At 53.3% G+C, this 20,683-nt stretch overlaps 2 protein-coding genes across 2 annotated transcripts in view; one reads left to right on the top strand and one right to left on the bottom strand.

Moving 5' to 3' along the window:
* Nucleotides 1-7,084: 7,084 nt before the first annotated feature.
* On the bottom strand, nt 7,085-19,329 carry RTBDN (retbindin). The gene is made up of 6 exons (XM_045774642.2): nt 19,216-19,329; nt 9,566-9,740; nt 8,742-8,808; nt 8,517-8,627; nt 7,880-7,976; nt 7,085-7,312 (listed from the first exon to the last, which is right to left on the bottom strand). Exons 1-6 carry the CDS (start codon nt 19,288-19,290, stop codon nt 7,085-7,087), a joined length of 753 nt encoding a protein of 250 aa, XP_045630598.2. The 5' UTR covers nt 19,291-19,329.
* Nucleotides 17,608-20,683, top strand: part of MAST1 (microtubule associated serine/threonine kinase 1) — a 24,580-nt gene continuing 21,504 nt past the window's right edge. Inside the window, exons 1-3 of the mRNA XM_087867242.1 lie at nt 17,608-17,690; nt 19,261-19,349; nt 19,861-19,936. Coding sequence (XP_087723368.1) covers nt 17,608-17,690; nt 19,261-19,349; nt 19,861-19,936 — 248 coding nt within the window. The remainder of the gene's footprint in view (nt 17,691-19,260; nt 19,350-19,860; nt 19,937-20,683) is intronic.

Raw genomic sequence — 20,683 nt, 5'->3', positions numbered from 1 at the left:
GGATGCAGAGTTAGGAGGGAAGGCATTGAGAAGCCTCCCTCCCACTGTGCCGCCAGATTGCTGGCGGGCTTACCAAGGTGTCCAGTCTGTTCGGGCTGCTATGACAAAGTACCACAGCCTGGGTGATTTATTACAGCTCTGGAAGCCGGAAGTCCAAGATCACAGCACCCGCATGGTCACATTCTGGTGAGGACCCTTTCCCAGGTTGCAGACTGCCAACTTCTCACTGTGTCCTCACATGTGGAGGGGGCGAGGAACCTCCGTTTATAAGAGCACTAATCCCCTTCTTGACCTAATCACCTCTTAATACCATTATCTTTGGGAATTAGGATGTGAGCATGAATTTTGGGGGAACACAGAGATTCAGGGCACAGCAGATACCTCTTAGATCCTTCTGGAGATAGCCTGGTGTGTTACAAAATATATGTGTGGATACTTTCCTAAAGTTTGTTTTGTTTTATGAATGGAAACAGACTCTAGTCTAGATAGTTCACATTCATTACTCTTCACCACATCTTGGAGGTAATTCCAAACGGGTGCCTAAAGACCTTCCTCATTCCCTTTCTAGCTGCAGAGCTCGGCGCAACTATCCTGTGGTTTATTTAATGCTTTTTTTTTTTTAGATTTTATTTATTTGACAGAGAGAGACAGCCAGCGAGAGAGGGAACACAAGCAGGGGGAGTGGGAGAGGAAGAAGCAGGCTCCCAGTGGAGGAGCCCGATGCGGGGCTTGATCTCAGAACGCGGGGATCACGCCCTGAGCCGAAGGCAAACGCTTAACGACTGCGCCACCCAGGTGCCCCTATTTAATGCTGCTTTTTTTTTTTTTTAAGATTTTATTTATTTATTCGACAGAGATAGAGACAGCCAGCGAGAGAGGGAACGCAAGCAGGGGGAGTGGGAGAGGAAGAAGCAGGCTCACAGCAGAGGAGCCTGATGTGGGGCTCGATCCCATAACGCCGGGATCACGCCCTGAGCCATAGGCAGACACTTAACCGCTGTGCCACCCAGGCGCCCCTAATGCTTCTTAAGAGACGTTGAATTGTTGGCCCGGCTTGCAGTGAAACATGTACGGCAGAGAATGACCAGACTGGGCCATCATTTCTCAGGCGGTTTTGTCTGTAGGATAAATCCCCAGAGGTGGACTTGCTGGGTTAGAGGATCTATGTGGTTTGTAATTTGGGGAGATATTTCCAAATTCCTCTCTGTGAAGACTTGTATTCCATGGCACTCCCACCAGCAATGTAAGCAAGCACTTAATTTCCCTCACAGCCTTCCAGTAGCAAGACAGGTTTATCTCACTCTGTGAGAAGTTTGGAAGTCAGGTGGCTCAACAACACCAAGGACACCATTTTTTTAAAAAATATTTTTATTTTTTTATTTTAGAGCGAGCACGGGAGGAGGGGAGGGGCAGAGGGAGAAGGAGAGAAAGAATCTCAAGCAGACTCTGCGCTGAGCACAGTGCCTGATGCAGGGCTCCATCCGATGACCCCGAGATCATGACCTAACCCAAAATCAAGAGTCAGATGCTTAACCAGGTGAGCCACCCAGGTGCCCCTCAAGGACACTATTTTTTAAATTCATCTTCTGTTTTGCCATCTTTGGTGTTTTTTGCCTCTCATGGTCCCACCATGGCTGCCACAGTTCCAGACATCACATCTCAACCTCCAAAGGCTTCATCCCCAAGTAGCGACCGTGTCGCTTCCTGGCTGAAAGTAGGACATGTCTATGCCCTAAGCAATCCCTGTCAGGGGGAATAGAACATCTGGGGTAAAAGTTAAGAACTGGTACCTAGGAGTAGGAAGAGACCCAGTACCCACCCCCCCATTCCCTCACCCTTGACCCCTCCTTGACTCGAGCAGTGGCAATTTCATAGAAAGAAGAAAGGGGATGGCTTTTCACTTGTTAGGAAACATGACGGCAGAAGCCCAGGGCATTGTGGGAATATTGCTTATGGAGCACGTATTAGTCTGTTAGGGCTGCATAACAAAGTGCCACAGACTGGGTAGCTTAAACAACAGATTATTTTCTCATGGTTCTGAAGGCTAGAAGTTCCAGATGAAGGTGTTGGCAAGGTTGATTTCTTCTGAGGCCTTTCTCCTTGGTTTGTAGATGGCCATCTTCTCCCTGTGTTTCACAAGATCTTCCCTTTTTGCGTGTCTGTGTCCTATTTTATTTTATTTATTTATTTATTATTTTTTATTTATTTATTTTTTAAAGATTATTTATTTATTTATTTGACAGAGATAGAGACAGCCAGCGAGAGAGGGAACACAAGCAGGGGGAGTGGGAGAGGAAGAAGCAGGCTCATAGCGGAGGAGCCTGATGTGGGGCTCGATCCCAGAACGCTGGGATCACGCCCTGAGCCGAAGGCAGACGCTTAACCGCCGTGCCACCCAGGCGCCCCTATTTATTTATTTTTTAAATTTATTTGAGAGAGAGTGAGCAGCGGGGAGGGGCAGAGGCAGAGGGAGAAGCAGGCTCTCCACTGAGCAGGGAGCCCGATGGGCTCCATCCTAGGACCCCAGGATCATGACCTGAGCTGAAGGCAGACGCTTAACTGACTAAGCCACCGAGGCACCTCCTTAGTTTACTTTAATTACCTCTTTAGGTATTTATTTAATTAATTAATTAAATTAATTAATTAATTTATTTATTTGTTTGACAGAGAGAGAGCCCAAGTCTACAGAGCAGCAGGCAGAGGGAGAGGGAGAAGCAGGCTCTCCACTGAGCAGGGAGCCCGATGTGGGGTTTGATCCCAGGACGCTGGGATCATGACCTGAGCCGAAGGCAGCTGCTTAATGGACTTAACCACCCCCGCGCCCCTAATTACCTCTTTAAAGCTCCTGTCCAAATATAGTCACATTCTGAGGTACTGGGGTTAGGACTGCAACATGAGTTTGGGGAGTGGGATACAATTCAGCCCATAACTGAATACCTCTCCATTCCATACAGGTCCCGTGCTGGGCGCCAGGAAGCCAGCGCTGACCAGCTACAAAAGGTGTCTGAGTACACATTGAGGTCTAGGGGACCTCAGGAGTGCCTGATGGGGATGGCAGCTCTGCTCTAGGGCTCACAGAGCCTGAGGAGCTGAATGGCCAAGATCAGAAGGGTGAGGGGTAGAACGGAACAGGAGGGTGAAGACAGCTCTGGGCAGCGGGAACAGTAAAGTGCAGATACCTGGAGATGAGAAGACCTGCTTTGCGAAGGCCCAAGGGCTGGGGTAGTAAAGGCAGACCCTGGGGAGGAGCTTTGGCCTCCCCATGTCCCCACCCTAGGGGCACCTTGTATTCAAGCTTTAGCCTCTGGTTATCGTTGTGGTTGCAAAATGTTTACCCATCCAGATTCCATTAATAATTCTGCCCCGTCCTTTACTGTGCTGTAAATTTATAAATTTATATCTAAATTTTGGATTTATTTTTTTCCCCCCAGAATTATTAGATTTACAGTTTATCTTGAATTTATAGACTCTTCTGACTGCTGATGGAATTTGCCTGGACAAGATAAACTATCCCCCTTTCTTCACAGCTGTCCATAAGCAGAAGCTAGTGGGCACCCTAAAGATGTAATTTGCAAATGTTAATTCTTCCTTTTTTTTTTTTTTTTTAAAGATTTTATTTATTTTGACAGCGAGAGAGCACAAGCTGGGTGAGCAGCAGAGGGAGAGGGAGAAGCAGACTCCCCACTGACCAAGGAGCCTGCTGTGGGGCTCGATCCCAGGACCCTGGGATCATGACCTCAGCTGAAGGCAGACACTTAACCGACTGAGCCACCCACAAATGTTACTTCTAACAAATGTCTTTGAATCCCTGGATATTCAAATAAGGATCCCCAGATCAGTAGCATCAAGCTCATCTATTAGAAATGTGGAGTCTGGGGGCGCCTGGGTGGCACAGCGGTTAAGCGTCTGCCTTCGGCTCAGGGCGTGATCCCGGCGTTATGGGAACGAGCCCCACATCAGGCTCTTCAGCTAGGAGCCTGCTTCTTCCTCTCCCACTCCCCCTGCTTGTGTTCCCTCTCTCGCTGGCTGTCTCTCTGTCAAATAAATAAATAAAATCTTAAAAAAGAAAGAAAAGAAATGTGGAGTATGGGGGCACCTGGGTGGCTGAGTCGGTTGTGTCTGACTCTTGATTTCAGCTCAGGTCATGATCTCAGGATCATGAGAGGGAGCCCAACGTCAGGCTCCACCCTGAGTGTGGAGCCTGCTTGGGATTTTCCCTCTCCCTTTCCCTCTGCCCCTCCTCTCTCTCTCTCTCTCTCTCTCTCTCTCTCTCTCTCTCTCTCTGTAATCTTTTTTAAAATTAAAAAAATAATAAATGAAGTTGACAACAACCCGTTTCTGGAAGGTTGCACATGATCCTGCTCTCCTTAGGACCACCATGTGGATTATTCCTCTGATTCTCTTTCACCTGTTCTCTCTCTCTCTCTCACCATCTCTGCCCACCTGTTTCCTGTCCCAAGGTCCTCACTGGTGTTCCTTATCTCCAGTCTCACTGTCTCCCCTCCTACGTTCAAGGGCCAGCCAGAGTATTAGTTTGGGGGCCCCTGGGTGGCTCAGTCTGTTAAGTGTCTGCCTTCAGCTCAGGTCATGATCCCAGGGTCCTGGGATTGAGACCCTGCTCAGCGGCGAACCTGCTTCTCCCTCTGCCTCTGTCCTTTCCCCCTACTCCTGCTCTCTCTCTCAAATAAATAAATAAATAAATAAATAAAATAAAATAAAATAAAATCTTTAAAAAAAAAAAAAGTGCCAGTCTGATGGATCTTTCTCTGTGTAAACCTTCCATGGCTTTCGCACCCCTTATCATCAGGGCCAAGGCCATTTCCCTGGTGTTCAAGGCCTTCTGTGATCTGACCCCATCTCCCATGCTGTGCTCCAGGCTCACTGAGCCGCTGGGAGTTCCCAGAACCTGAAATACCCAGGCCTTCTACTTGAAATGCCCTTGCCTATCACTTGGTCACCTGCCCTGACATCCTTCAAAGGCTTATCTGCTTTCGTCCTTGAATGCGGGCTTATCCTTGTCACAATAATACAGTATATGACCGCAACAATGACAACGGATGATGTCTACATTTATTGAGTATTAATTATGTGCCAGGCACTTTCTAAGTATTTTATGTGACTCCCTCCCATGAGGAGGTGGAGTCTGAATGCTTCCCTTTGAATATGAGCTGGTTCTGGTGACACAACATCAGTGAACAGAGAGTGGAGACGACACTGATTTCCAAGGCTAGAGAGTCAGGAGACCGCTTCAACCGGACTGTCTTGGAACACTTGCCCTTGCAGCCCTGATGTCATACTGTGAGGAAGCCCAAGCACGGGGACAGGCCACGTGTAGCGATTCTGGTCGGCAGCCCCAGCCAAGGTTCAAGGCAAGAGCCAGTGCCAACCACCAGATGTGTGAACAAAGACATCTTTAAGGTGACTTCAGCCACAGCCAGTGTCTTTAAGTGAACAAAACCCACCACCAGAACCCAGAAGGAATAATGATTGTGGTTGTTTTCTACCACTAAGTTTGAGTTGCCACACATGATGTAGAATCAGAACAACTTGCATTCACTCATTTAATTCTCCCAGCAACCCTAGGAAAGGAACAATTATCATCCCCATTTGATAGATAAAGAAACAGACTCAGAATGACGGGGCAACATCCGCAAAGTTACAGCAGGAGTAAATGGTAGAACTGGGCTGTGAACCTAGGTGGACATGCTATGGAGTTAGGGTCGCAGACATGTCTCTATGGTCAACATATCTTGATTCCCTCCCCAGCACTCCTTTCCCTTCTGGCCCCAGCACTTGATTTTCCTTTGGGACCACTCTTCCACCATCCTCAGTCCATGCGGTTCAGATGGACCTGACCCCACCTTGAGCCTTCAGGCACAAGCCCCTAACCCATATCGGGCCAGCAAGAGCACAGCATCCCTCTGGGCACAATGATTGGTTTGGTGATGGGCTCATGACAAGGCAGGATCATTGAGTGCCAGCACTGGAAACTGCTGGATTTATAGAGAAATAGGTTGCTATTTCAGCAGAAATAGGTTGCTAGTTGCTAGTTGCTGGTTCATCTTTGCTGTTGTGGGGAGATCCTGTCCGAAAGTATAGCCAAGAAAAAGATATAGATAGATTCCTAACATCATTTAAGGACCTAGATACAGCCATTCCTGAAGCTTATCACTGTCGGCTAAAGGTACTTTGAACTGAGTTTGTCTCTCACAGCTGAAAAAGGCCTATCTGCTACTCTTCCAGTAAGGCTCTTCTCTTAGGCGTTCCCATCTTCCCTGAGGGCAGAGAACAGGTGTCTATCACAGCGGTGTCTGGGCACAGAGCCATCCATCAATCTTGTTCTATTGAACAGAACTAAAAGGCCCATTGCCCCTGTTTTACTGGTGAGGAAACAGGCTGTACTAAGGCTTTTGGATAGGAGGAGGATCGGGCATAGCACTTACATCCCCAATTTTAAATCTGAGTCAAGTCCTTTGTCTTAGGTCGAGGACTGGAATTTGTAAGAAAGGGAGGAGGGAATGAAGGAACATCATGCCAGCCACTGCTGGGTGGGCTTAAACAGAGGGGAAGGAAGTTGCCTTGAGGTCCATACAAGTCCAGGAGCTTCCTTGTGGGCCTGGTGACCCACAGTGTGGGGGGGGGGGCATACCTCTTGCCCTTGTCAGCCCGTCTTCTGGACCCCTCTTCATTTCTGACACCTGGATATTCCCAGTTGTGAAAGTGCTCAGAATATAAGGCTGTCATTTACATGCTAGTGTGCATCACTTGCTAACTCTGGGACCTGAGGATTTGAAGTGAGATACCTATCACTTTCTGGCAGCTATTCTTGCCACCCAGTTCCCCAAGAAGCGGCCACATCACAGTGCTCTAGTTGGCTACTTTATTCAGGGGGGAGAAAGGAAGAGGAGCTAGAGTTGGATTATTTCTCTAATCATCTGGAGAAGGGCGAATCTCTGGGTCTCCAGGGAGAAGGGACAGGACTCTGAAAACTAGAAGGCAGAGCGGGAGAGAGGTGGAGCTCTGGGTGTCTTGAGGGGCGGGTTCGGGGGAAGGGTCTCATCTCCCATCCAAGGGCTGGCGCCCCCTAGGGGCCGCTGCCGCTTCCACTGCCACTCCCGCTGCCGGCAGCATCTGGGATCGAGGTGCGAGAGCGGCGGGAACGCGGGAAGGTGATTTCCCGGGCTTTCCGCTCCTGTCTGGAACCCGGCAGTACCGAGATGGAAATGTTGAGGCAGTGACCGGCGCCAGGAGCTGCCACCGGGAGCGCGTAGCCCAGAACAGAGCGGCAAAGGTCCGCCCCGTCAGCGAAGGTCTGGGAGAGGGTGTGGAGTTAGGACCCGAGTGGGCGGAGTCCAGATACTCTGGGGGCGTGGCCTTCCGGCGGGGGGGGCAGGGCGTGCCGAGGGGCGTGGCCTTGGAAAGGGAAAATCGCGGACTTTGCAAGTCAGGGCCAGTGTAGAGGCGCGGTCTAGGGGTGGGTAACACTTTGGGTCCTCCCGGGAGTGTGGGGGCGGGGCCATAACAGGAGCGGAGTCCTGGGAGGGCAAGTTATTTTTACTGGGTCCCAGGGTTGGGGTAGGGGAGGGCCAGGTTAAGGCTGGGCCCTTAGGGAGGGTCATTCGGGCTTCTGGGTCTTCCAGGGGGAACTGTGGATGGGCCTACAGCAGAGACGGTCCCTTGGGGAGGCCAAATCCAGACTCAGTGGGCCCTAGGGAGCGTGCAGACGTATCCCACTATGGAGGTTGGGCTGCGGAAGGGGGGAGGGTCGGAGCAGAGGCCTTGGAGTATCAATCCGGACCCCGGGGCCTAGGCGGGTTAAGACACGACATAATAACGAGAGGTCCCAGTCTCTCACCCGCAACTTCTGTCTCAAGCTCACCTGCTCATAGGTAGTGCAGCCAGGCTCACAGCCCCTCTTTTCTAGGAGTGGGAGCCAAGTCAGGCCGCAGGTAATATCGTTTTCGCATGTGGCAAACCTGTGGATGGTGTGTAGAGAGAAGGTGGGTAAAGTCTCCGCAGTCGCGTCCTAGTGGGTTTCCTGCTCTCCAAGTCTTCGCTCCGTGTATGTCCCGCCCCCAGATCCAGGTCCCGCCTCTTAGGACCGCGCCCCCACGGACGCCATCCTCCAGATTTCACCCTGCCCTATATTCTCCACACATACCCGGGGCCCTGACACAACTGGCCTCATCTCTGCAGACTTCAGACTATCTAATTTAGGCCAGCCCCTTACATTCCCCACCCTTTTAGCTCCTCTTTTCTATCAGGAGGCCCCGCCCCTTGAAAAAAGCCCTGGTCCATGGAAGGCCACGCCTCCGTACTGCCAATCTTAAAAGCCGGGTCTTTTAGAGGCCTTGCCCCTTTCTACCTGGCCTGTAAACACTAGGCCTCATCTTTAGACCTTGGCCTTGTTGGAGGCAGGCCACGGCCCTTCAAACACTAGGAGAAGCAAACTGCAGATCCTGCTTTTGGTCCCGCCCAAACCATAGGACACGCCCCTCGTGCCCCACCTCCCATACCAGACATCGCAGAGCTCGGAACAGAGCGGCTGCGCCTGGCGTATCCCCAGTAACAGCAGGCGGAAGCGACTGTGGAGGGCAACTTGGAGGTGTCCCAGAAAGGATTCGCACCTGAACATCGGGAAAGACAGGCTCGTTTGGGTCAGGTTGCTCAGGGGCTGTGGTCCCTGGCAGGGGTAACTGGAGCAAAGAACACAAGGAAATGCTGGCGAGTACCATACTCACCCGGGGCTCGGGTCCCCACAGCGTTCTGGGACCATCCCAGGGTCCGATGCCTCTGGCGTGTCCATCTCTGAGGGACAACAGGACCATGGAGAAGGGGACTCCTGTGAGTTGGGGTCTTGGATCCTCAGGTAGGATTGGGGAACCAAGGCCTGGTGGTCCCCTGAACATAACCCCAGTTATGTCAGTGCTGCCCAAACATTAAACTTACATAAAGACACGTCTCTTGGGACACAAATGCAATTTCAAATAATAGTAATAATATTTTATCGTAATCAGCTTATTATTTATTACGTCTCTGATACTGGTATAAGTTTCCATATACTTACATACCCTCCTTTACAATACCCCTATGAGGTAGGTCTATTATTTTTCTACCTTTTAAACGTCTACATGAAACCCAGGGTGGTTAAGTGACTTGCTCAGAGTCACACAGTTACGAAGTGGCAGAGTTGGGATTTGAATCCAGGCAGTCTGACACCAGAATCTGTGCACTTTAACTACCATTTTTAAAAAGATTTTATTTATTTATTTGACAGAGAGAGAGAGAGAGAGAGTGAGAGCGCACAAGCAGGGGGGAGCGGCAGGCAGAGGGAGAGGGAGAAGCAGGACCCTGGGATCATGACCTGAGCTGAAGGCAGATGCTTAACCGACTGCGCCATCCGGGAACCCCTTTAACTACCATTCTTCAGCACAAGCCCTGTATCCCCATCTTTCCCCACCCATGCATCACCCTAAGCCCCTCTCATAAGGAAATTCTGGTATTGCTGGGGTGAAGTGGGATTTCTTGGGCGTTGGAGGTTAAGCAGAGTCTGGAGTGCACTCACCTGTGAGGTGCAGCTGGCCTGTGCCAAGATCAGCCGCCAGCCTCTGGTGTGTCTGGGACATAGATGGGAGTGGGTGGCTTCCTCCACAGGCTCCCAGCAGGATCCATGCCAGGGTCAGTCCTAGGGCCCAGGCCAGACCCTTGGGTCGAGTGTGGCCCCTGCAGGCCATGTCCACCTGAGACAAGAGTCAGCTGGGGTATGGGGTGAGGTTTGGCTGTCCCTTTCCGGGAGCTCAGGGGTATCCTCCTGATGCCTACACAGGAGACAGTGCCAGGGAGAGCAGAGAATGAGCAGATGATGGAGCGGTAATGACCAAGGACCTTCAAATCCCAGTGCGCCATCGAGTCCTGCCTCTGACCCAGGAGCCCCTTCTCCCCCATCAGACTCATGTCCCCTCCAACCCTTTAGGCCCAAGTGCCCCCTCCTCTAGGTTGACCATGGTGCCCCTCCCCCTCACACCCAGCAGGATCTCCCACCCTCTTGGCCCTAAGGTGATCCCCTCTGTCTTCAGAACTAAAGGGACTCCCCAGCTCTTTCAATCTCCCTCTTCTGTCCAGTAATTCCTTCCTCTCTTCTGCCCAGTCTCCTCCCTCCTTCTTGATCCCTGCTGGCCCCTCTCATGGTCACCTTCTCTCGGCCCACAATCGGCTTAGGGGCGGCCACCAGGGCTGGGTGTTTGGAGCCAAGCTTGGCTGTGGCAGGATTTGAGTTTTGCCGCTGGGGTCCAAAAGCCGCAGGGTAGGGGAAGCTGAGGGTCTGTGGAGACAAGACAATTCCCTCCCCTCCTCTGCCCTCTCTGGCCACCCCTCACCTGTTTACTGGACGGACGTCTAGGGCGCTGCTGAGACACCTCAGGGTCAAGTGCAGGAAAGAGCGGCAGGCAAAGGGGGTGTGGTTTGATGGGGAGGAGGAGTTTCCCATCGCCCCACCCCCTGCTCCAGCTGACCGAAGGCTAGCGGACCTGGGAATGCTGTGTATATATCCCTGTGTTGGCCTTTATGTTGGGATTGTGGCTTAAACTCTATCTATGTGTATATGTGTTGGACGAGAGTGTGTTTGCATGGCCCTGTGTGTGTAGAGAGTATATGTTTGTTGTGTGAGGTATAGGATGTGTGTTGAGCGGTTGTATGTGTGTGTTTGTATTCAAAACCTGGGTGAGGAAGCCTGTATGTGTCCCAAGCCAAGTGTGTCCAATTGAGTAAGATATAATAAATGTGAAGGAGGGGGATGTAGGATCAGGATGGCTGTCCTGTGAGAATGTTGTGGGTAAGTCAGTGGATAAAGGCTGTTGACCATGAATGGTGACCATTAGTGAACAAGGGTTGTTGACATGTGTGGAGAGGGTGTGTGTCTGTATCTGAAACACGTGTGTGTGTGTTCCTCTGCGGTTTCTGTGAATGTGACTTTCTTCCAAACATTCATCCATTTCTTCCCTCAATTCATCCATTCATTCAACAAACTTTTATGGAGCACCTACTGTGTGTCAGGTTCTGGGGATGCAGTAGTGGTCAAGAAATGAAAATCTCAACCTCGGGATGCCTGGGTGGCTCAGTCAATTAAGCGTCTGGCTTCAGCTCAGGTCATGATCCCCGGGTTCTGAGATCAAGTCCTGCATAGGGCTCCTTGCTCAGCAGGAAGCCTGCTTCTCCCTCTGCCTGCCGCTCCCCCTGCTTGTACAGGCGCGCTCTCTCTCTGACAAATAAATAAAATCTTTAAAAAAAAATCTCAACTTCGCAGAACTTACATTCTAGTGGGAAAGTCTGGTGAGAAGAACAGCCCTGCAATGGGTATGTGAGTGCGTATGTGTGTCCATGTGTTGTGTGGAGAGGATACTGTGTCTGTGTGTTGGGTGAGAGTTTGTGTGTAGCTGAGCTTCTCTTGGTTTTGTTATTATGTGTATGGGCTTGTGTCTGTTGAGTGTACATGTTGCTTGTATGTGTCTTCATTTGCTGAGTGTATGTCTGTTTTCTCGGTATGTGTTTGCATATGCGTGTCTTTGCAGAGTATGAGTTTATGTGTGTATGTGTTTGTGTGTGTGCCTGTGTTTGCTGGTATTCTGTCTGTATTCTGTGTTTTTGTGTTTGCATAGGATTCAGTGTGTCTGTGTTTGCTAAGTGCATATTTGCAAACGTGTATATGTGTTTGCCTGTGAGTCTGTGTTTACTGAGAATGTGTATGTGTGTGTATTTTTGAGGAGTACATATTTGCAGAGTGTGTGACTATGTGTATGTGAATCTGTTTCCTGAGCATGTGTTGGCACGTTCGTGTTTGTGTGTATGTTTACAGTGTGTGTGTATGCCTGTGCTTGTAGTATGTGCATATGCGTTTTTGTGAGCAATGTCCACTACCACAAATCTCCCTCCCTTCTCAGGCTAATGCAGAGTTTTTGTTTGTCTCTTTCACCGCGTAACTCTCAGATCTCAAAACACTACTTTGTACACAGTAGGTGCTCAGTACGTGTTGAGTAAATGAATCAGGAGGCCCTGTCTCCTGACCCCTCCAGGGGTACCAACCCATTGATGTCCTATAGGCTTCAGCAACCAAGACCTAGTGGATCTAGCCTTCTCCTAGTCCATTTTGGGGTAGTCCAGGGTGCTTGTATGTCAGATCTGTCCAGTCTTTGGGCTGTGCCTCCTGCCAACCCTTCCCCTCCCCTGACCTCAGCTCCCAGCCCTGCCCTCGGAATTCAGCACCGCGGACAGGAGCGTGTGAGATCAGCACCACGGAGAGCTCCAGCGACAGGCTGCTTTAGAAGGGGCGACAAGAGCGAAGTCTGGGCCTTTGACAGAGAAGTTCGAAGAACAGACTTAGCGGGATGGCAAACAAACATACCACAAACAGAGACAGAGAGAAACACTGAGATAACTCAGGCAAAGGCGCAGAGATGAGGAAAGTGGGGGAACACCTGGACCTAGACCTTGCCGTCGCACTCATTGGCCGGCAGGGGTCGCTCCCGCCCAGTGACCGCGCCCTCCAGGGCTTTCCAGGTCTGTTAGGGGCAGGGACCCTTGGGAAGCCCCCTCCCTACCCTGTCCTCCAATGCCTAGACTTGGAGTGGGGAGGTCGCCGATACTTTCCACACCAAGCATGGTCGGCTTGATCTCAGCTGTAGGAACACTGCGGGGTGTGTGTGTGTGTGTGTGTGTGAAAATCGCTTCAACTGCCCCCTCCCAAACTACCAGCTAATCGCTCCTATAAATATAGCCCAGCCTAGCCTGACTACTTAATCCTGACGGTGAGGGAGGGGGTCGTTAGAGGGGCTGCAGGGTTCCCCGAGGAGGCTCTGAGTGGGAAGGGGGGGAGGTATATGCATGCAAAATGTTTTTCTATGGGAACATCTCCCGTGAGGATGGGTGTCCTCAATGCAAATGTCACTCTGTAAGAATGTATCTCCTCAGGATGTGGGGGTCTCGTGGGTGGGAACAATTTTCCAAAGAAAATATGGCTTTTAGGGGGTCTTTCTCTGGGGATATCTTCACCAGGCTCTCCACGGGAAATATCACCCGTGGCGATTTTTCTCTGCAATAGTGTCTCTTCTTGGGGGCGGCAGGGGGCTTTTGAGAGGAAACGCTACCTCTCAGAGACCATCTGTCTTAGGAAGGAATGATTTTCAGGGTGAGAGGGGAGTTTCTGATTGGAGAGGTCCTCCCGGTGGAGACTCAACCCGTGGGAATGTCTCCCTGGGGGGTCGCTGCGGGGAGGGGTATCCGCATAAGGAATAATCTTAGTGAGAATGTCTCCTTTGGGTGTTTCTTGGGTTTGGAGGTCTACCCATGGGCATGTCTCTCCCCTGGGGTATCTCTCCTTATAGGGGTCTCTCCGTAGCTTGGCTCCCTTAGGGACATAGGGAAGCTCCTCCCCCGCTTGCCCCCTCCCACCCTGCCGCGCGGGCAGCCACGGCCAAGGCCGGGCTCGGGCGCCCAGACGCAGTGACGGCGCCGGGTCCGCCCCACTTTGCTCCGCCCCCGCCACCCCCCCACACCCCCCACCCGCCGCCGCCGCCGCCGCCGCCGCGGTCCCCGCGGCTTCTCACTCCCTCCCTCTTCCCTCCTCCCGCCGCCGCCGCTGCCGCCACCTCCCTCCTCCCTCCCCGGGGCCGAAGCCGCCGCCGCCATGGACGATTCGGGCCTGATCCGCCGCCGGAGGCTGCAGGTACGCGGCGGCCCCGGTCCCGGGTAGCGGGGAAGGGGTCCGCGCCCTGAGGCGGGGCCCGGCAAGGGGCGGGAGAACTTGCGCCCGGGCCGGCCGGGGCGCCCCCTCCCACGGCCTCGGGACGCTACCAGAGGGGAACGCGGCAGCAGCGCGTCCCGCCGCGCTGGCGACCCCGCCCCTCAGGCGCCGCCCGGGGATCCAGGGAGCTGACGGAGGGGGTGCAGCCTAGCGCTGCCCCTCGAGGATAGCCTGAGGGGCACCTGGCCCGCCGGAGGGGGAGGGGGCTGGGACCGAAGTCATCGCCCTGGCGCAACGCCAGGCTGGGGGTGAGGGGGCGCAGAGCAAAGTTATTGCCCCAGGGCTCGCGCCCCTCGGGGCCACCGGCGCCGCAGAGGCCGTAAACATGTTTATGCTGCAGCCTCGCCCCTCACTACCCCAGTAACTCCTTTCTGAGGCGTGGGGAACCCCTACGACCTCCATGCATCTGCCCGGCCACCAGGATTCTTCCTACTGCCCTAATTGGACAGACACCCTAGACAGCCTCCCTCCTCACTCTTCATTCCCCCTCCTTTCACTACCCCCCCCCCTCCCGCGCTATCCTCAAGTCCAGCCCAGCTTGTGGGTGGGCGGGAGCGATTTTTAGCTCCTTGCAGCCTTACAAGATACTGGTCCCCAGGCTGCGCAGGCGCGGGAGTGAGTCCACTGCACAGAGTGGGACACTGAGGATTGTGGAGTGTGGGGAAATTCAGGCGTCAGGAACTCTCACCTTCAAGATGGGTGGGGATTCTGAAGCTGAGAAAGGTCCTTTTCTCTTATCTTCCTCGTGCGCTTCTAAGGGTTAAAGTTCGATGTTGCTCTTAAACTGACCCCAGCGAGGAAACTGATCAAAGCTTCACCCCAAGGCCTGCCTGGGGTCTGGTCCTTGTGAGGCTTCTTGGAGCCCAGACCCACGCTAATTAATCTGGAGGAGTTTAGATAAAGGCTAGGTGGCCCCAGACTCAGGCTACATACCTAGCCTGGTGCTTGGAAAAAGAAGGGGAGGATTCGAACCCTCATCCAGGTCCTCGTCCATTTCAGGACTCCTCTAACCCACACTATCCCTGAGGTTGGAGACCAAGGTTAGCTAACCAGTCATTGCAGCAGGAAAAATCGGAGTCAGATGATAGGAAGGACTTTCCAGATAGTCTGGATGATGCTGGGTTGGAAAGCTAATTTGCTTTCAAACAGAACCCGGATGGCTCCATCTAAGAGCCTTGGGCTCTCGAAATCTTCCTTGGATTCCCACTCCATCTTAGTACTGGGGTGGGAGAAGGGGTTCTGAGAAAAGGGAGGGAACAGCGGCAAAGCCAGAGCAGGTGCTGAAGCAGCCAGTCTGGGTCCGCGCCGTCGGGTCCCCAGGAAAAGGGCGGAAAGGGGTGGGGCCTGCAAGGGGGTGTGTTCCCGCCCTCCGGGCCGGCGCCGACTCCCATTGGCTCGGCGCCACGCGGGCCTTCTATCTCTTGCTCAAGACCCCGCCCCCAGCCTGGGATCCTCCCACTCCCCCACCCTTCCTTCCTGAGGCATCCTCTGGGCCAGGCTACCCCGCCGGAGTCCTGCCCCTACCTCTTCCCTTCTGGCAGGGTTAACCACTTCACTGCCTTGGATACATCCTCACACACTGATGCAACCCCTTAGGAGCTGTCCTACAACCGCGGAGTGCCCGAGGGCCCCCAGCTGTGTGCAGCCGCTATCGTATATATGAACAGCATCCTGCGTTCGAAAGCCCTGTCCACAGCGCCGTCCATCAATCCCAGGGAGAAGCAGAAGCCGCTTGGCAGAGCGGCTCTGCAGCTAGTGATGGAGGTGGCGTCTGTTTACTCTGACGCGGAGGATCCAAATCCTCTACCGCTCCAGTTTGCACTTTTCTTAGACTCTAGAATGTTTAGGGGCGCTAGCAAATGGAGCTAGGTTCGAGGACTTCTCCGGGAGGTGTTTAAAGGCCCCCCAGGGACTCACCCTCGAAGGCCGAGTGTACCCGGATCTGGAATCCTGGGCTCGGTGGCCGGAAAATCCAGGTCTAGATTTCGCTTGGGCCATTGAGGTCGTCCAGCCCAGCCGGCCGGTCTCTGTCGAAGCTCATTCAAACTGATCATGCAAAAACAGAGGGAAAACCTGGAATGGATTTCCGATCACCCCTGGCTGAGGAGGGCAGGGCCGCCAATCCGGACAGTGTTTTCTTTGACCCCAACCATATATATGTCCTCTGTACATGGGAGTGGGAAGTCCCTTTGGCCCATCCTCTGTCATGCAGCATGTCCATTCACAATAACTCCTGTTCCTATGACCTAATATTTATTGAGTGCTTACTATGTGGTAGGCATCATGCTAAGGTTCAGGCACCTGAATCATCTCAAGGAATCCTCTAGGAGAAAATGGACTGATAAGAGGTCATTTGCTAAGGTTATGAGAGGCAGAGCTGGGATCTGAACCCAGGGCTTTCTGCTTTCAGAGATCCTAGAAAGCATCTAGAACATTTCTCATTTTCCCGATTGGAGTCCCCACCAAAAGGCTTTTGAAACCCTCACTAGAATCTTTCCATCTGCAGCTCCACCCAACCTTTATTCACTTTGGCCTGTGGACACAGAACTGACTGGAAGGTGGCACTCCCTCTCCCCACTGATCTCCCGGGAAAGGGCACAGACTTCCATAACTTCTGATCCTTGTAGTGGTTTCCTGAGTGCTTCACAAACAGAACACAACCTTCTTCTGGTGTGGACACATAATGTTAATATTTAGCGATTATTATCATCACCGTGATAAAAAAAAGACTACTTGGCCATCGTCTGATTCCCATTTCCAATTTTAGTTTTGAGCCATCCTAACTACCCCAACCCCATCTCTGAATCTGGATGGCAGTGGGGTAGAACCCTTGGGGTGTGGAGTCATTCATTCATTCAACCTTTCATGCTTGAGCATGCCAGGTTCATTCCTGTCTCCACACCTTTACAGTTCCCTCTATCTGGAATGTTCTCTCTACAGATCCTTCCATGGCTGGCTCTTATTTTTTCAACAACTATCTTAAAAGTCACATCCCCAGAACAGCCCTCTGATCATTGTGTCCTTCTCCTTACCATTTTCCCTCACATCACCTTAATTTTATTCATGAAACTTATGAATGCCTAAACTTATCTTGTTCACTTTTATATTAATCTTGTTTATTGTCTGCTTCCCTTCTCTAAATGCTAGTCCCAAAAGGGCAGGAATTTTCTCTCATTCAGTGCTGTGTCCCCAGTGCCTAGCACAGGGCCTGGCATTCAAGAGGTGCTCAAGAAATATTTTTCAAATAGGCTCTTGTTTCATTTGCACAAACGCACATTGAGATGTCAACTCAGGAGTTCTATATAGGGCTCTGTGCTGGTCTCTGGGGTTGGGAGAGAAATCACTCTGGTACCTTCTCCTCCAAAGAGCCCTGCCCTCCGGGCATAAGGAAGGGTTGCAGGTGAGGCTGCTGATGAGGGGCCCTTCCCACTCAACATTTGCTCCTCCGGGGGGGGGGGTGACAGGGCTTGCAGACAGCAACTGCTGGTCCACGCTGACCGCTATCCTTTTGCCCCTTTGCCTTCCAGAAGGATTTGCCTCTGCCCAGGAAAAGCAGCAGGTGAGCCTTGGGGAAAGATGCGCAGGGCTGGCGGTCCCTTCTCGAGCCCGGGTTGGGGCGCCAGGGGCGCGCGCGGGCGGGGCCTGGCGCGCTGGTGCACAGCAGCGCCCCCTCCCGGCGGGCGGCAGTGGCACGGCCCTCCCTTCCCCCGCCCTCCCCTGCCCGCTGCGGCTTCAGCCTCCGCCCCGCGCGCTCGCTCCCCGCGCTGCCGCCGCCACTGCCGCACCTGCCACCATGTCGCCGCCGCCGGGTCATGTCTGACTCTCTCTGGACCGCGCTTTCCAATTTCTCGATGCCCTCCTTCCCTGGCGGCAGTATGTTTCGCCGCACCAAGAGGTAGAACCCCATCCCTCAGACCCTGACCCGGCCCTCCCCACCAAAGCCGCCCCTCTGGCCGCTGCCGCAGGGCGGGGCCCGGGATGCTGCACCCGGTCCAGCTGCGCCAGAGGTGCCCATGCTGTCCCTTTCTGCGGGGGATGGGGCTGAATTGGGGACTGTGTGGGCCGAGACTGGGGGTCTGTATGCCGGAGAGGACCGCCGCGGGGGGGAGGAGGCTGCGCCGGGTGGGGGGTTGCGGCGCCTTTGTCTGCTGGCGCTGCGGGCTCCAGCAACTCAGTGGGGGTAGGGGAAGAAGGGGAGGGTGGGGGACTTGGCACCCTCGGAACAATAGCCGCAGCCTGGCCTCCCCCCCGCCCCCATGCCTCGTGTTCCTGGCCTCGCTAATATGCTCAGTCACTGTGGCTGGGGGTGAGGGGAATGGAGGGGCTAGGGGCTCCCTCTTCGGAAGCTGGGATCCTGAGGGGCAGGGGGGGGGGCTTTATCATAGCACAAACTACCCCCCACCAAGAATACAGCCTCATACGGAAAATAGTGACACACAGCGTCACGTAGGACATGATGTCACACACATACACACACTACAGCCCCAGTGGCCCAGATACACCCTGGAGCCATCACGCATACAGTGGACATAGGTCCGAGTCATGCCCAGACACACAGGGGCACCCCCAGAGTCCCACACAGACGAGTAAGCCCACAGGCACAGTGTTGTGTACACCCAATAAAATGTCACATACATGGTGATACACACACACACACACACACACACACAATTCTGGCATCCAAGATGCACACGGACACATGGATAGCAATGACATCAATGCATCCAACAATGTCACAGGACATTCTATCACCAAAGCATGTCACATGCGGTGTTACACAGATGCAGAATAAATGACACGGAATCTTGCAGAGATAGACACAGTATCACATGTTATCACATGGAAGACTCATCTAGGGAATGTCACACATGGTGGCAGGTTCATACATGCCCGGTATCACAGGGTGTGGAACTCAGACACAGTAGATGCCACGCGTGGATACACGTGTGGTGAATGTCGCATACACAAGGGCTGGATATCACACAGACTTAGAATGTCGCACAAAGACATAGACACATGTAGCAGAAATCATGCACGCACCTGATACAGCACACAACGGCACATCTAGCCATGGACAAGTGGCATTACACACTGTGTCACACAGACACACAAAGGGACAGGTTGTATCACATAAGATAAACGCAACCCAGTCCTGAGCTCACACCCTGGGTGCCACATGTGCATACATACAGAGAATGTCATGTACAGCCCCAAAGGCACAGATGCACTCAGTATCTCCAATGGTGTCACATGGACATGTCTATTATTCCATGACTGACACTACGTTCACATGGTCATACATGTTGAGACCGCTATCACCTCCTATGAGTAATCGTCTGGGGGCACCTCCAAGCACCAAGAGATAGGAGACAGGTGGGTATCTGAGATGGGAAGATGGTTGGTTGGGTTCACAAACTCACTGGGCTGTGGCCTGGCCCGGTCCCCTTGCCTCGCCTTGCCCGCAGCTGCCGCACCAGTAACCGGAAAAGCCTCATCCTGACCAGCACTTCGCCCACGCTGCCGCGACCCCACTCCCCACTGCCTGGACACCTGGGTGAGACAGGTGGTGGGTATGGACCAGACCAGAGGAGGTGTGGCCACGGGCTAGGGGCGTGGCCACGGGCTAGGGGTGTGGCCACAGGGGAAGGGTGTGTCCATGCCGCCGGACTGGGCCGAGTCTGGACAGAGGAGGACCCGGATTGGGCAAAGGGCGGGACCATCCTTGTGTGGATTTGGTCAGTCCGTTGAGGGACGGGCATTGGTGGCAGAGGCCCAGACCGAGCTAGATTGAAAAGAGGATGGGGCTGAAGGGAGGAACCATACCTGAGGAGCGGGGCCATCTCAGATGAAGACAGAACCGGCCTGGAGGGGGGCTGGGCTGATTCGGTAACCAAAACAGCTTAGAGAGGCGGGGCCACAGCTAAGGGGGTGTGGTCCACTGATACGTGGGTGTGACTAGACTAAAGAGGGGAGGAGCTGCTGTTTGCAACCCGCTTTGAGGATTGGAAGGCCTGGTGGGATTGCCTCCTACACCAAGCCTTAAGATCCCCCTCTTTCCGCCACAGGTAGCAGTCCCCTGGACAGCCCCCGCAACTTCTCCCCCAACACCCCCGCCCACTTCTCGTTTGCCTCCTCCCGAAGGTGAGTCCCTCTCCCCAGGGCCCTAGAACCCAGGCCGGACCCTCCCGACACACCGTCTGGGCCACCATCTGTTCCCCTCCTAATTGCACCTGAGCTAGGGCCCGAGGGACCCGCAGAGTGCCCCAACGTCCCAGCGGGAATTAGCGCCTGGCCTTAGGGGTGGGGTCTATGAGAAGGCGGGGCCAACCGCCTATCCGGAATCCGAGGAGGAGTGGGACTTCCTTTGCGGTGGAAAGGAAGCGCCTGCGCTCTGAGCCGGTGGTCTCAGTCTCCCTAGCCTGTAGTTCCAGGCCGGGCGTTTCCATAGCAACAGGACAGGGAGCGGAGATGAGGTGCGCAAGCGCAGACTGCATGATGCCCACGGAGGGACTCTTGGTGTCCAACAAGAGGAAAGCACCTGGGGCTATTTCTCGAGGGCCCAAGAGGAGGAATCTCAGGTTTCTGGAGTGTCGCTAATGAATGTCTTCAGGCCTTTGGCGAAATTGGGGGAGGCAGAAAGATTCCTCTAATGTGTTTTGGAGAAACTTCTGGGAGTCACCAGGATGTTTGGTCGGGTCTCTTTTTCTTTGAACTTTATTCATTCTAAAAAACGTTGTCTGAACACGTGCTGTGATCTGGGAATTGAGCATAAGAGGTGAATGACACCCCGTCTCTGTCTTCGGAGTTGATTTGGGGTGATACGCCAGAAAACCTGGAAAACTGCAAAGGCTGGTGAAGGCTGTTGTGTGGAACTCACACAGGACTGTG

The sequence above is a fragment of the Ursus americanus genome, chromosome 14 (assembly GCF_024610735.1).
Source record: "Ursus americanus isolate L20-20 chromosome 14, mUrsAme1.1.p, whole genome shotgun sequence".
Taxonomy (NCBI): domain Eukaryota; kingdom Metazoa; phylum Chordata; class Mammalia; order Carnivora; family Ursidae; genus Ursus; species Ursus americanus.
Note: the sequence above shows the minus strand (reverse complement) of the source record. Positions and strands in the feature narration are given on the sequence as shown.